The sequence below is a fragment of the Vombatus ursinus genome, unplaced genomic scaffold, assembly GCF_900497805.2.
Source record: "Vombatus ursinus unplaced genomic scaffold, bare-nosed wombat genome assembly UNPS02014821.1, whole genome shotgun sequence".
Taxonomy (NCBI): domain Eukaryota; kingdom Metazoa; phylum Chordata; class Mammalia; order Diprotodontia; family Vombatidae; genus Vombatus; species Vombatus ursinus.
In genome coordinates this window covers 46,201,657-46,214,888 of record NW_020954599.1, presented here as the reverse complement: position 1 = coordinate 46,214,888, position 13,232 = coordinate 46,201,657, and the positions used below count along the sequence as shown (strand labels likewise).

Sequence of the window (13,232 nt, the reverse complement as noted above, 5' to 3'; positions counted from 1 at the left end):
ATTAGGTTTTTTCTTTTTTCCTTTTTTTTTTTATTCTAGATCTCCCTATCTTCAATCAATCAGTCATCTAACCTCTCCTTGCCTCAGTTTCCTCATCTTTAAAATTATGGAGTTGAAATCAGTGACCACTGTGGTCTCTTCTAGCTCTACACCTAAGACCCTATGACCCTTACCATGACCTTTTCTCTTTCCAATATCAGAGCTCTTCATCAGGTGCCAATAAATTTATCAACAAACATTGAATAAGTATCTATTATGTGCCAGGCACTATATTAGGTGCTGGGAGATACAGAAAAAGAAAAAGGAAAAAAAAGAAAACAACCTCTGACCTCAAGAAACTTATTTTCTATCCATGGAGATAGCATGCAGATAATATAAATATATAGAGAATAAATATACACGAAATAAATACAAAAAAATACATGAGGTAATTAAATATAAAATAGGGAGGGAGGGCACTAGCAGTTGAAAGCATTAGGAAAGGACCCAAGGAAAAGGTTGTGTTTGAACTGTGTATTGAAGGAAGTAGGCATTCTTTGAGGTGGAATGTGAAGGGAATGTATTTCAGGCATGGGGACAGCCAGTACAGCATGAAAAAGAGAGATAGAATACCATGTATGAGGAATGAAAAGGACAGTTTGACTAGATCATAGTGTGTGTGGGAAGGGAAGTCATACAACACTGGGAAAAAAAAAGTTGGAGCCAAGTTGTGAATAGCTTTAAAGCCAAGCAGAGGAATTTACATTTTCTTCTGGTGCAATAGGGAGCCACTGAAGCTTATTGAAGAGGGAAGTAATATGGTCAGATTTATACTTATGAAAAATCCCTTTGACAATTGTGCGGAATGTGGACGGAACGTGGAGAGAGCTGAAGCAGGGAAACCAATTAGGAGATTATTGTGATAGTAAGTGAAAGGTAACCAGATCCTGAACTAATGAGGGTGTTAATGTGAGCAGAGAAAAAGGAGCAAATATAAGAGATGTAGAGATAGAAACAGCAAGAGTTGGTAATTAAGAGAGTGAGAAATTGAAAATAACATCAAGGATACAAATCTGAGACTCTAGATTTGTGCCCTCAACAGGAATGGGACATTTCTATAAAGGAAAAGATGAGAAATTCCATTTTGATGATGTTGAGTTTGAAATGTTTCCATTTTGAAATGTCCAATAAGTACTTGGTGATTCAGGACTGAAGTACAGGAAAGAGACTAGGGCTAGATAGATAGATAGAAGATAGATATGTGGATGGATAGATAGATAGGTAGGAGTTATCTGTAAAGGAATGATGGATCAGTTCAGCTCCTTCCCCCTCTAAAAGGTCCAATACTAAAGCAGGGGGGAGCATGGCGCAGTGAGTAGAAAGATTTGGTCTATATATCATAAAACCTGGATCTGCATCCCAGTTCTGATTCCTACTAGAAGTGTAATGCTAGGCAAGAATCTTCAATTTTCTCATTTGGGGACTAGCATACATCAGAATCATTATCAGGAAAATGTTTTGTTAATAGCAAAGTGTTATGTATAAACATGGACTATTACTATTATAACAGGTCCCTGCCCATTGCAACAATGCTTGCTTTCTAGTCCTAAGCATTTATAGTCACTGTTGTAGAGTGGAAAGAGGAGCCTGGCTGTGGAGTTACATGACTCTATTTTACATCTCACCTCCAATTTATTACCTGTATGATCTTGGGCAAATCATTGAACTTCCCTGGGTCTCAGTTTCCTCATCTGGAAAAAGATAAGGTTGAACTAAATGAGAGATGTCAAACACACGGCCAACACATGCAGTCCACAACATTCTCAAGTGCAGCCTGAACCAGATTAAAATGTAATTGGGAAACATTTAGCAAAACAAATTAAAATATAATAAAACATAGATTGTGTTAATACATGGTTTTCCAGATCAATATGTGCATTTGTTTTTGTTCAGTCGTGTTTGACTCCTCATGACCCCATTTGACATTTTCTTGGCAAAGATACTGCAGTGGTTTGCCATTTCCTTCTCCGTGATATAGGCTTGACAAAACTGATGGCATTTTACAGATGATAAAACTGAGGCAATCAGGGTTAAGTGACTTGCCCGGGGTCCCTCAGTCAGTAAATGTCTGAGGCCAGATTTGAGCTCAGGCAGATGAGTCTTCCTGACTCCAAGCTATCAGTTTTTGAATCAAAAAAAAATTAGTTAATTTGCAAAAATCTCCAGATCTATGGTGGCCACTGTACAGTATGTTTATGTGTGAAAGGCAACTTTCACACATAGTATGTAGTACTGGATCCAAAGTCAAGAAGGCCTGGGTTCAAATCTTACCTGTTGTGATTATTAACTGTTACTATAAGAAAGTCACTTAACCTCTCTCATCTTCAGTTTCCTCAACTATGAAGTGACAAGTAGAATCTACCTCATAGAGTTGTGGTAGGGCTCAAATGAGATATTATATATATATATATACATGCTACACCATATGTGCTGTTATATCTATTATATACTATATTGTGTATGCTACATATGTATATGTGCTATCTATCTACATATATACATATACACATACACACATATAGATAGCAATTTGCAAACCTTCAAGCCTATATAAATTTCATTGTTTTTGTTATTAAGGATAGAGCCAGCACCTATAATTCATTAGTTAACTCCTTCTACAAGTGCATACAGCCACTTTGTCTTAAATTTATAGTCATAAAAAATTCAATAGAATTTTTCAATAGAATTAAGAGGTGAAGCAACTTATGGTTTATAGGCAGAACTTGAAACCAGATCTCCCTAGCTCTCTATCCACTACCCCCATGCTGTCTCACTATTGCTATTATTATGCAAATTAAATTAGCAAGTATAAATTCTAATGACAGCTCCTTTCCCCCCCCCACCCATGGGAGGGGATTAAAGAAGCACTGGCCTTGGTACTATTTTCTGCTCCCTTTGCATTCCACTTCGCCCACCTGTTCTAACTTTGGTCAGCCTGCATTTCTCCAGTGGCGCAAACATTGGCTGGCATTTACACAGATGTAGGCAATGACACCCTTCAGGGGCATACAGCCTATTGTCTGAACAGGTGCCATTTGGGCAAGCAAGCAGGAGCTGTGCGCAGGAAGTGACATAAATCCAGTTTCTCGAGACAGATTGGTAAATGGGTTTTCCATCTTTGCCACAGACTGATTGAGCTCCCAACATTTACCAACAAAATCCAGCCCAAGGGGGCGATACCCCTTGTTGTCACTGAGACTTCATGCTATTCTCTCTTGCACAGTGTCCTTCTCCAAGAAGTGTCTCTGCTGTTGGAACAGCATATCTGCTTGTCTGGAAAATGAGAAGTCAGACTTCTCATGGCTAAGTGGCCATAAGGTTACCAAGTGAATGAGAGGTGAGGGTCTCAGAGAGACTCATAAGGCTCTTTCGGTAGAAACTGACTCTTGCTTCTTGATAAAGAAGTGTGCAGACTAGCATAACTGTTAGTTTCCAAAACTGAGCCCTGCACTCTGGGTACAATCATCTCTTAGATTACTGACAGCTATAAAAAAATATGATTCCAAATTCTGTAAGAGATATGCCCAGGATTCATGCCCACCTCAGGAGCAAGACAACAAAATCAACTTTTGACCTTCCAGGTATTTCTATTCCCATCTCACCAGATCATTTCTGTCCTGACGTGTTAATTTGGCTTCATTTAATTTTTTTTTTTTTTTACAAAACTGGCTTCCCAAATTACTTAGCAGGGTTGTCACCTGGTTCTTTGAGTATTAGGAGTGGTAGAGAGGAGGAGCAGGTGTCAGGAGCCCAAAGAGCCAACTAACTCCCCAATTTTACCAAGATTCCCAGGCTGCTAAGAGTCAAAACTAGCATCCTTGAATGGGGCAAAATGCAGCAGAAAGATGGGGAGGGGGAACTTCTCCATATACTGAGCTGTTCCATAATCCTCTATTGTTGTTGTTGTTCTGTCATTTTCAGTCATGTTTAACTGTTTGTGACCCTATTTGGGGTTTTCTTGGCAGAGATACTGGAATAATTTGCCATTTTCTTCTCCAGCTCATTTTACAGATGAGGAAACTGAGGCAAACAGGGCTTAAGGGATGTGCCCAGAGTCACACAGCTAGTAAGTGTCTGAGGCCAGATTTGAAGATGAGTCTTCCTGACTCCAGGCCCAGCACTGTACCATCTACTGCACCACCTCACTGCCAATATCCCCCATTAGCCTGGGACAAAGTCCTTAGGAACAGCTGTATAGGAATGGGATCATGGTATTGTGGAAAGAATATTGAATTTGGAATCAGCTATCACAAGTTCAAATCTTAGCTTTGGCCATTTGCTATCTTTGCGATCTTACTTACTTGGTTTCTTGGAGGTTTTAATTTCCTCATCTGTATATATGAAGGGGCTGTATATATGAAGGCACCTTACAGCTTATTCTATAATCTTGACCTAAATCCACTTAGTTACCAGATTCCCTCCACTAACTATGACTTTTACCCACCCTGTTTTACTATCTGATGGTTGATACAATTTCACTCTGTGACTTATAAAGTCAAACTGAGTATACTATATAGGTAAAAGGTGAAATAACTTTCCTACATCTCTTTTCCACTCCTATTCCCACTCCCCAGTTAATAAAGAGTAAATTACACCACCCCAAGACCTTTTGTACTACTCATAAATGTCTGCATCTCACTTTCTTTGAGAGTCAGGCCTTTCCATGGTAACCAGCATGGTAGGAGTGAGGGCAGCTAAGCTTGAGTCACTGGAGAAAAATAAATGTTGGGACATGAAAAAAAAAATCATTATTAATTAATTTATTAGTTTTTATATGTCCACTGCTTAGTAGCCACAGGTTATGCATAAAAAAATGGGGTCAACCCCATTCCCAACCAGAAATGGAGAGAGAATAAACTATAAAGGAATGATACTTACTGTGGAGAAGCAAGTCAATTTATCAGTGGGCACAGGAAGGCAGCAGCTGCTGCCAATAACCCTAATGAGGACACCAACCTTCTTCCCTCTCTGTGGCTTTCTGTAAGTAACTTAGAAAAGCAGAAAAACCCAGCAGCTCTGAGCTGTTGTTTAGGCAGGTACCTCATACTGCATTGCAGAGCAGTGAAAATTGGAGGGGAAGAGAGTGAGAAAGCTGTCTCAACACGACAAAGCAGTGCAGCTCTGAGGGTCTACTGGGTCCTCGATGTCTTCCTCTGTATTACTTTGTCCCCCCACCCCTCGTTGTGCATGTCCCAGGGAGGAGAGGGGACATCTCCAGTCATCCTGATCTATATCTTGTCACTGGACCCAGATGGCTCCAGAGGAGAAAGTGGGGCTGGTGACTTTGCACAGCCCTCCCTCATTTAAATCCAATTCACTTTCAAGTCATGGCATCACCTTCCTGATATCATGGTCCTGTTCGAGAACAAAAGACAAACAACAACAACCCTGGGAATGTCTTATGTACCACACTATACTGTAAGTTACCTGAGGTCTTGAGCGCAATAAATAGTGGAGAGTTTTACAAGGTGTCCCCACTCCAGCATATGGAGTCCTTGATAACACCTCCTGAGCTTTTTCCTATCCTTTTGGGAATATCTGTACCAGAAGTCTTAGATGCTGACATCAGATAGAGATGAGACTTTTTTCATCCAGGGAGCTATGCGAACAACATTGGGCACTGGTAAATCCGCCTCCAGAAAGTCTAAAGTAAGCAAGACATCAATAAATACCTTGAAGGCCTGAAGTCCAGGACAAAGACTCCTGGGGTATAGGCTGAGAGATCCCATCCCTATACATAAACGCTAGGGAAGCAGTTTCTGAAAAGGCAGAAATAGCTATCAACTTTGCCAAACCAGATTCATCAGGTGGAAATAATAGGGCTTGCCCCAGCAAATTACCCAGACAGAACACCCAATGACTTCAAAAATGAGAAGAAGGGGAGAGAGGGAGGATAAATAAAGAAAAAGCAAAGTAATAAAGAGACAACAAGGCCTGGCTCTTAGTTTATATATAGAATCAGGAAAGCCTCAAGATGTCTCCCTTTGTTCACTATTTTAACTTGACGTACAGGTCCCTATAATTTTTGATAATAAAGTTCTTGAAAACACCCACATGGAGGGTTGTGCTATTTTTAAGGAGCAGGTAAAGAGACAAAAGGATAGACTGGGACAAGAAAAAAAAAATTTCTCCAGCAGTCTAAGGTGAAGGAACCTAGGAGAGGCAGTGGCAGAAAGAAAACAGAAGGGGGCACTATCAAGCTAAGTCCTAGGGCTTGTTGGGAAAAGATGAGTACACCTCAGCCTGGTACCTTGACGTGGCACTGTAGCAACTCTGTAAATACTACATCATTCATTTATTCATTCCATGCCAAGGTATTGGTTAAGCGGAGTTACAAAACAAGGCAAAAGACAGCTCCTGTCCTCAAGGAGATAATCTAATGGGGGAAATGCATTATTTATCATCATTTGGATTATACAACAAATATATAATCTAATTGTTATTAGGTCATATTATTTATTTTGTTCCCTTTTATTTTCCATCTATCACATCACATCTCACTCAAAGCCTAACAACCTCTTCTTATTTCTGTAGATTCGGAATGTGGCTGCCAACCTCTGTGTAGACAGCAAACATGGTGCCACGGGGACTGAGCTGAGGCTGGATATCTGTGTGAAGGATGGCTCTGAAAGGACATGGTCCCATGAACAGGTACTTCAGACACACACACACACACACACACACACACACACACACACGAGAGAGAGAGAGAGAGAGAGACAGAGAGAAAGAGAGAAACAGAGACAGAGAGACAGAGACAGAGAGAGAGACAGAGAGAGACGCAGAGAGACAGAAACAGAGACAGAGAGACAGAGAGGAGTGTAACTGAGGCATAGTGGGAAAAGCCTTGATATAAGGAAGGAGTCAGAAGACCTGAATCTTAATCCTTAAACATGTCTAGTTTTGTTATTTTAGGCAGGTCACTTTATTTATCTGTATTAGCTTCCTCATATGAAGTGGGGAGAAGGCAATAAAAATAACTAACATTGAGGTTATCTAGTCTAACCATTTCATTTCTTACAAATGGGGAAATTGAGGCTTAGAGATAATATATGTAAAAGTGCTTTAAAAAGGATATGTGCTTTAAAAGAAAAAGTGCTTTAAAAAGGTCATGGGGGTTGCTGATTGAAATATTTGATGATTAAGTTCATAATAAAACAATTTAAGTATAAGGTGCTCTACAGTAATGATAACCAAAATTTCTATCCCTTTTCTAGTTCTGATCCTACAGGTTAGTTAACAAAACCCAGATAAGACTTTGAGGGTTTTATATTTTTGGTTTTGCTTTTTAATAGCTTTTACAAAAGTCTCTGGTGTGATATGAGTCTATGAGTCTAACATATGCAAATTCAACCCATCAAGTACTTATTAAATACATAAAGGGCCTATGAGGACAAAGAATGCAAAGAAAAAAAATGAAATTCATTCTCCACTCTATGAGCACTCACATTAACCAGAAAAGGTCAGGAAGAAGTGTTAGAAGGACAGCAGGTATTAGTGAGATGATAGTCTCTCTCATGTGACTTGCATTCTTTTATGGGGGGAGGAAATGTTGGGGGGATGTTAGGGGGAGAGGGGTTTTAGCCACATCCCCATCATGTTCCACTGGATTGTTACTACTCTGAACTCATACAAGCCAATTTTTGACTCTCAATTAATTCCTGGTTTAGATAATCCCATAAATTCAGGTTTGATCTGGGACAGTGTCCTGTTTCACTTCTGGAACACGACCTGAAAAATACCCTTTTTTCCCAGAAAAGTCCTCTCCCAAGGCCTTGTTAGCTGCCCCTAATCAACATACTCAGCTCTTCTACAGGGAAGGGATGCATGACAAACTCTCTCTTTAAATTCTCTTACCCTACTGGAGTGGCTGACCCCTTCCCTAACTGTCACAGCCAACTTTAAATTTTATTTAAGTGATCAGCTGGGTAAGACAACAGCTTGAGGCCATACAACTGGAGAAGAAGAATATTTCATTCCTATTTATTGTTACTTTGAAAAAAATCAGTTCTTGGTGAAAGTAATTGTACAAACATCTCTTAAAGATGAGCAGTTCAAAGGACAGACATGGCATTCTCAAGGCAGCACATATTACCCACCTGCTCTGTTTGAGGAATAAGCCAATTGATCTCCAACGTTTTTTTTGTAAGGGCCTGGTCAATGTAGTTGTAGTACTGTGATATAAAGCCAATGCAGCTGGTTAATGCGACTGTGGTACTACAAAAGTGAGTTAAGTATTGGTCGATCAGGTCACATAAGTATCAGCTGTTGGCACTGAGGATATTTAGTCTGGCAAAGAAAGAGCTCAGGCAGTACATAACTGTCTTCAAGTATATGAAAGACTTTCTTGTAGAAGAGGAATTGGGATTTGGTTCTCTTTGGCCCCAGAGTCAGAAGCAATTACCTTCCGCATACAAATACCACTCACTTGATGAGAGTAGAGATAGAGACTGTTTTTTGGGATCCAAAGTACAGGCAAAGTTAATTGTGTAGAAATAACTTTTAAAATTCCATTCAAACACCACCATTCTGCCTTTTTTTATTTTCTTTGGCCGGTCTGCAGTTCAATAGAGTGTCAGCAGAGGGCAGCACCAGACAGGAGGAAAAAACCCACTTGAGTAAACCAAGAAGTAGAAAGGTTAATGGCTTTTTAACACAGACATTTCCAGTCCCCAGAGACTCAGAAGATGGAGCTTTTCGGAGATTAAGCTAGGCTGACAGGAGGGAAATAATTAATCATATTTGAAATACAGATCGCAGTAAATTGATTCTGAGGTTAAAACAGTACAATCTGTTTTATTTTGCTGTAATGAACTGAAGGCCAGATTCACTCCTGTGCCCAATGCAGCCTAGTGTTTTTACATGTGGATTTCAATTGCTAAATGAGACAGGAAGTGTCAGAGCAGGGATTATTCGATTTTCTAATTCAAGGGACAAGAATGTAAGACCTTTCACAGCTGAAGGGGTGCTTTCCAAAAAAGAAAAAATAACAACAAAAAAAAATTGAGAGAGAAAGGGCGAAATGCTTCTGAGGAGAATGGTGGAGATTTGAGGGTCCTTCATTATATCTATTGAACCATATATGTAGTGAAGGGCTAGATAGGCTTTAGCAAAGAAAGGAAGATTTGTAATTCTTTCTACTAGCCTCACCTATTTAGTTCTTTGCTGTAGTATCAGCATGCTAAGATTTTTTAAAAGTTCCTTTAGAGACCAAAAGAAAAGTTTTATTGTTTTGTCTATTTGTTTTTTTAATCAAAAGTCTAATGACACACAAAGTACTCTTAGATCTCAAAATAAAACTTAGGACCCCTAAGGAACCCTGGTAATAAGGTGGGAGGCATAGAGAAGAGGAATGCTTGGCCTAATTTGCCCATCCTTGTTCTTTAATGTATACTTGGCAAAACACTGACGCCATGAAAGGGACATAACTCTGTATTCACTACCTGCTTCTACAAGGAAGCTGGGCATTGTCCCATCCCAAGAGCTTTAGTGACCATGTTGATATCAAGATAAATTGAAGTCAACATAAATGGTGAAAGGACAACTTACTGTGATAAATGGGTTCAGTCTAACAATGAAATTATCAGATTCAGCATAAGGAGGAAGTAGCCCCTGGGAAGGCTGTAATTGCTGGGGACTAGGCATGGTATTTCAAGAAAAGTTGAAGAAAACATTCATTTTCCATAGAAAAAAATAAATATTTCTTAATCCAATTGACAAGATTAAAGCAATAAATGTTTCACATTGCCAGCTTTACTGTATTTAGTACATTAGGATGTTCCAAAACAGTATGAAGATACTTCATACATCCTTGGTGTTAATGAAATGGCAATGAATCGTTGTGCTGTTTGATGTAGTGGATAGAGGACCTCAGGAGAGCTAAGTTTGAGCCTACCTCTGACACATACTGGATACTGACCTGGGAAAATCACTTAATCCCTCAGTTCCATGGGCTCTCCAAGACTATAAATTTTAGAACCAGTCTTGATCTGCTTTGGTAGAGGGAGATTGCACACCAAGAGTTCCCTCCATTGATAAAATAAAACATGCATTGCCATGCCATCCCAATAATTAACATCCATTATTGAAAAGTCTGATTCAAAACTGAAGAATTATTTGCATAGTAAGTCAGACAGAAGTCAGATGAACTAGTAAGCAAGTAAAGACTGTCTTTTTATGTGCATAAAAGAAAGACAACGTCTCACCTCACACACACCCCCAAAAAAAATCTATACATGGGTATCATAGCAAATCCAGACAAATGCTTCTTCCTGTCACTATTTTGCAGAAATTGTGTAGATAAAACTTTGTCTCATTTTTTTTAAAATGAGGCGAAGTTTGATGTTATATTGAGTCACTTTAGAATAGGCTAATTGTCTTTGACGTGATAAAGAGAAACCTGGCTTATGGGAAGCTGGAATGGACCTCAGGGGCTACCTCATTCAGCCCCCTCTCTTTACAGATGGCAAAACTGAGATCAGAGAGGTTAAGTTACTTGCCCAAGGCCACACAGATAATATGAGACAGAGATGGGATAGTTTAGAAAATGTATGACTTCTCTGCTTATGAGTCATATCCCCATAGTAGAAAGCAAGTTTTTGGAGGGCCTATACTTATTTTTTTTGGTTCTAGTATCTTCAACACCTAGTATAGCACCTCGCACATAGTAAATGCTTAATAAATGCACGTTGAGTGAATGAACAAGCAAAACAATTGTTCTAATAAATGGAAAATATATCACTTTGGCTGCTATGAACTACATTTAAGTGCCAGAAAAGAGTCACAGCAATTATAGTTTTCAAACTGGAAGGTCCATTGGAAACCATTTTAGTCCAGAGCCCTAATTTTTTTCAGATATGGAAATTAGGCCCAGAGGAATAAAGTGATTTGCCTCAAGTCACGTCAATGGTAAGCTCACTGGTGGGATTTGAACCCAGGTCCTCAGAATCCAGAATCTGAGTTCATTCTACTATATCAAACTGCCTCCTCAAATACATTTGAAAGAGGAGAGAGAATTTATTAAATGCTTGTTGTGTACCTGACACTTTGGTAGGTTTGTGGATACGAAAGTAAGCCAGCAGAGTAGTTCCTGCCCTCAAGGAGCTCGATAATAGAAGGAAGATGGTGCTAGATGGCAGCTAGAAAAGGACTGGGAGAGCGTAACTGTTTGGAAATGGAAGAAAAAGAAAGGCCTGGCTCCAGGCTCACTGATGGCAGCCCAAGGTGCTTCCCAGCTCTGAGTCCAAGGCTTTAGGTGTGGGGCAGGAGGAAGAGGGTGATCTTGAGAGGGAGGTGTGAAGGCACCATGGTCTAGAAGTAAATATAAGTCCCCCAGCTTCAAAGGATCTCTGGTTTTGTAGAGATCATTACAAAAGATTGAAAAAAACTTCCCTCCATGCCTTGGTAGGTGGTTTTCTTAAGTTGTTGTGACCACTCAACCCCTGCCTGGTGGCCAGATTTCCATTCACCCTCAGTTCAGCCAGGCTGGTCCTCAGACACACAGACTGTTGTTGTTTAGTCATTTTTAGTTGTGTCTGACTCTTCATGACCCAGCATGGGCATGAATGTCCAGGCTGGGCATTCTATCTACCACCGGCTGCCCCTCCAAATAGTTATTCCCACTGTTCGCCCTTGGACCAGATATGTGATTTTGTTAGTAGAAGGGAAATGTAGGAGTAAAATCTCCTTCAACCGATGAAGATGGGCAATTCATCTACAACTTTGAGTCTTAGGGAGTTGAAGCTAAGTGACTTTCCCCAGAGTCACAAATTGGGTATGTTTCAGGGGCAAGACTTGAACCCAGATCTCTGAGACCGTGTCTTCATCCACTGCGCCATACTGCCTTTCATCTCCATTTTATAGTTGAGGAAACTAAGGCTCAAAGACATGAAGTCATTCATTTAAGCTTATACAGATAGCAACAGGGGCAGAACTCAAGCCCAGATCTTTTCATCAGGGGTCCTTCCACAGCATCATGCTGCCAATCCTTGACGGTGTCAGGATTCCAGATCTGGTACGAGTACAGGAGTAGCTCTTCCTAGTACTTTGTCAAATAGAGACCAAATATCTGTAGGTCCAGCATCCCTAAGATTCTCATCTTTGTGGATTTGGCTCCCAGATTTTCCTGCCTGGTTTTGCCATCTACCTGCCTTCCCGCTGAGATTACTTTCCATTTACAAGGTATTTATCTTGTGCATAAATAGTCATTTACATGCTGTCTCCCCCATTAAAATGCTAGCTTCATGAAAGTTAGGACTGTGTTTTTGCCTTTATTTGTATTCCCAAGGCTCAGCACCATGCCCATCATAAGAGCTTAATATGAGCTTATTATTGACTGACTGCCTGATTGTCTGGTTGGGCTACTTCCCATCCTGACCACCTCTGTGTCTGGCTTCCACTCCTACTCATCCTTAAGGATTTGCTGTTTCCCAAACCCTCCCAAGCTCCTCACTTATTTCACTTCTCTCCTACAGTTTGGTAGCATGAAATACTTTTGAAAATTCTCAGCCTTGGCTGTAACTAAGCTACCCACTATTAATGACGTGCCTCCTACCCTACTTTGGCAGCAACAAGCCTTGGCCAACAATATAGAAACTCTGCTATTTGATAAAATCTATACAGTGATAGAGCTGTCCAAACGAGTAGAAACATGACAAAAATCAATACAGACCAAAGATGCTGCTCTAGCTGCTGGCAGAGCATCATAGGGACCAGAGTTGTAAAGGAACTTGGAGGCCAACTCCCTCATGGTATAGATGAGAATCAAAGAAAGGAAATGACTTTCTCAAAGTCACATAGGTAATAAGGCACAGAGCCAAGCTTTGGATTCTGACTACAAATCCCATGCACTTTCCAGTATGGAACTAAAGCAGATGTGATGATTGAATACCATAAATCAAGGAACACCAGTTACTCGTTGCAACATGAGCCATGGAAAAGGGAATTCTTCTAACATAGCAGCAAGTGAAATGTTTTTTAGACCCTAAGACATTTTTCTATCTCAGCCAATAATGTACTTGCGGCTTATCCTACTAAAATAAATTGACCCAGTTTCACCTAAACTTGAAAAATAAGCATAACAGTGATTACAAATATTATCTGGTGTATGTTGCACAGAGAGACTCAGTTGGTTCATTAGTAAAATGAATACCTATACCATACACCTCACTGGATAACAATCAAATGAGATATTA

The 13,232-nt window shown here is 40.0% G+C and overlaps 1 protein-coding gene across 1 annotated transcript in view; it reads left to right on the top strand.

The window, feature by feature from the left end:
* GALNTL6 (polypeptide N-acetylgalactosaminyltransferase like 6) overlaps positions 1-13,232 on the top strand; it is a 959,075-nt gene that overhangs the window by 924,227 nt on the left and 21,616 nt on the right. Inside the window, exon 10 of the mRNA XM_027837462.1 lies at positions 6,574-6,690. Coding sequence (XP_027693263.1) covers positions 6,574-6,690 — 117 coding nt within the window. The remainder of the gene's footprint in view (positions 1-6,573; positions 6,691-13,232) is intronic.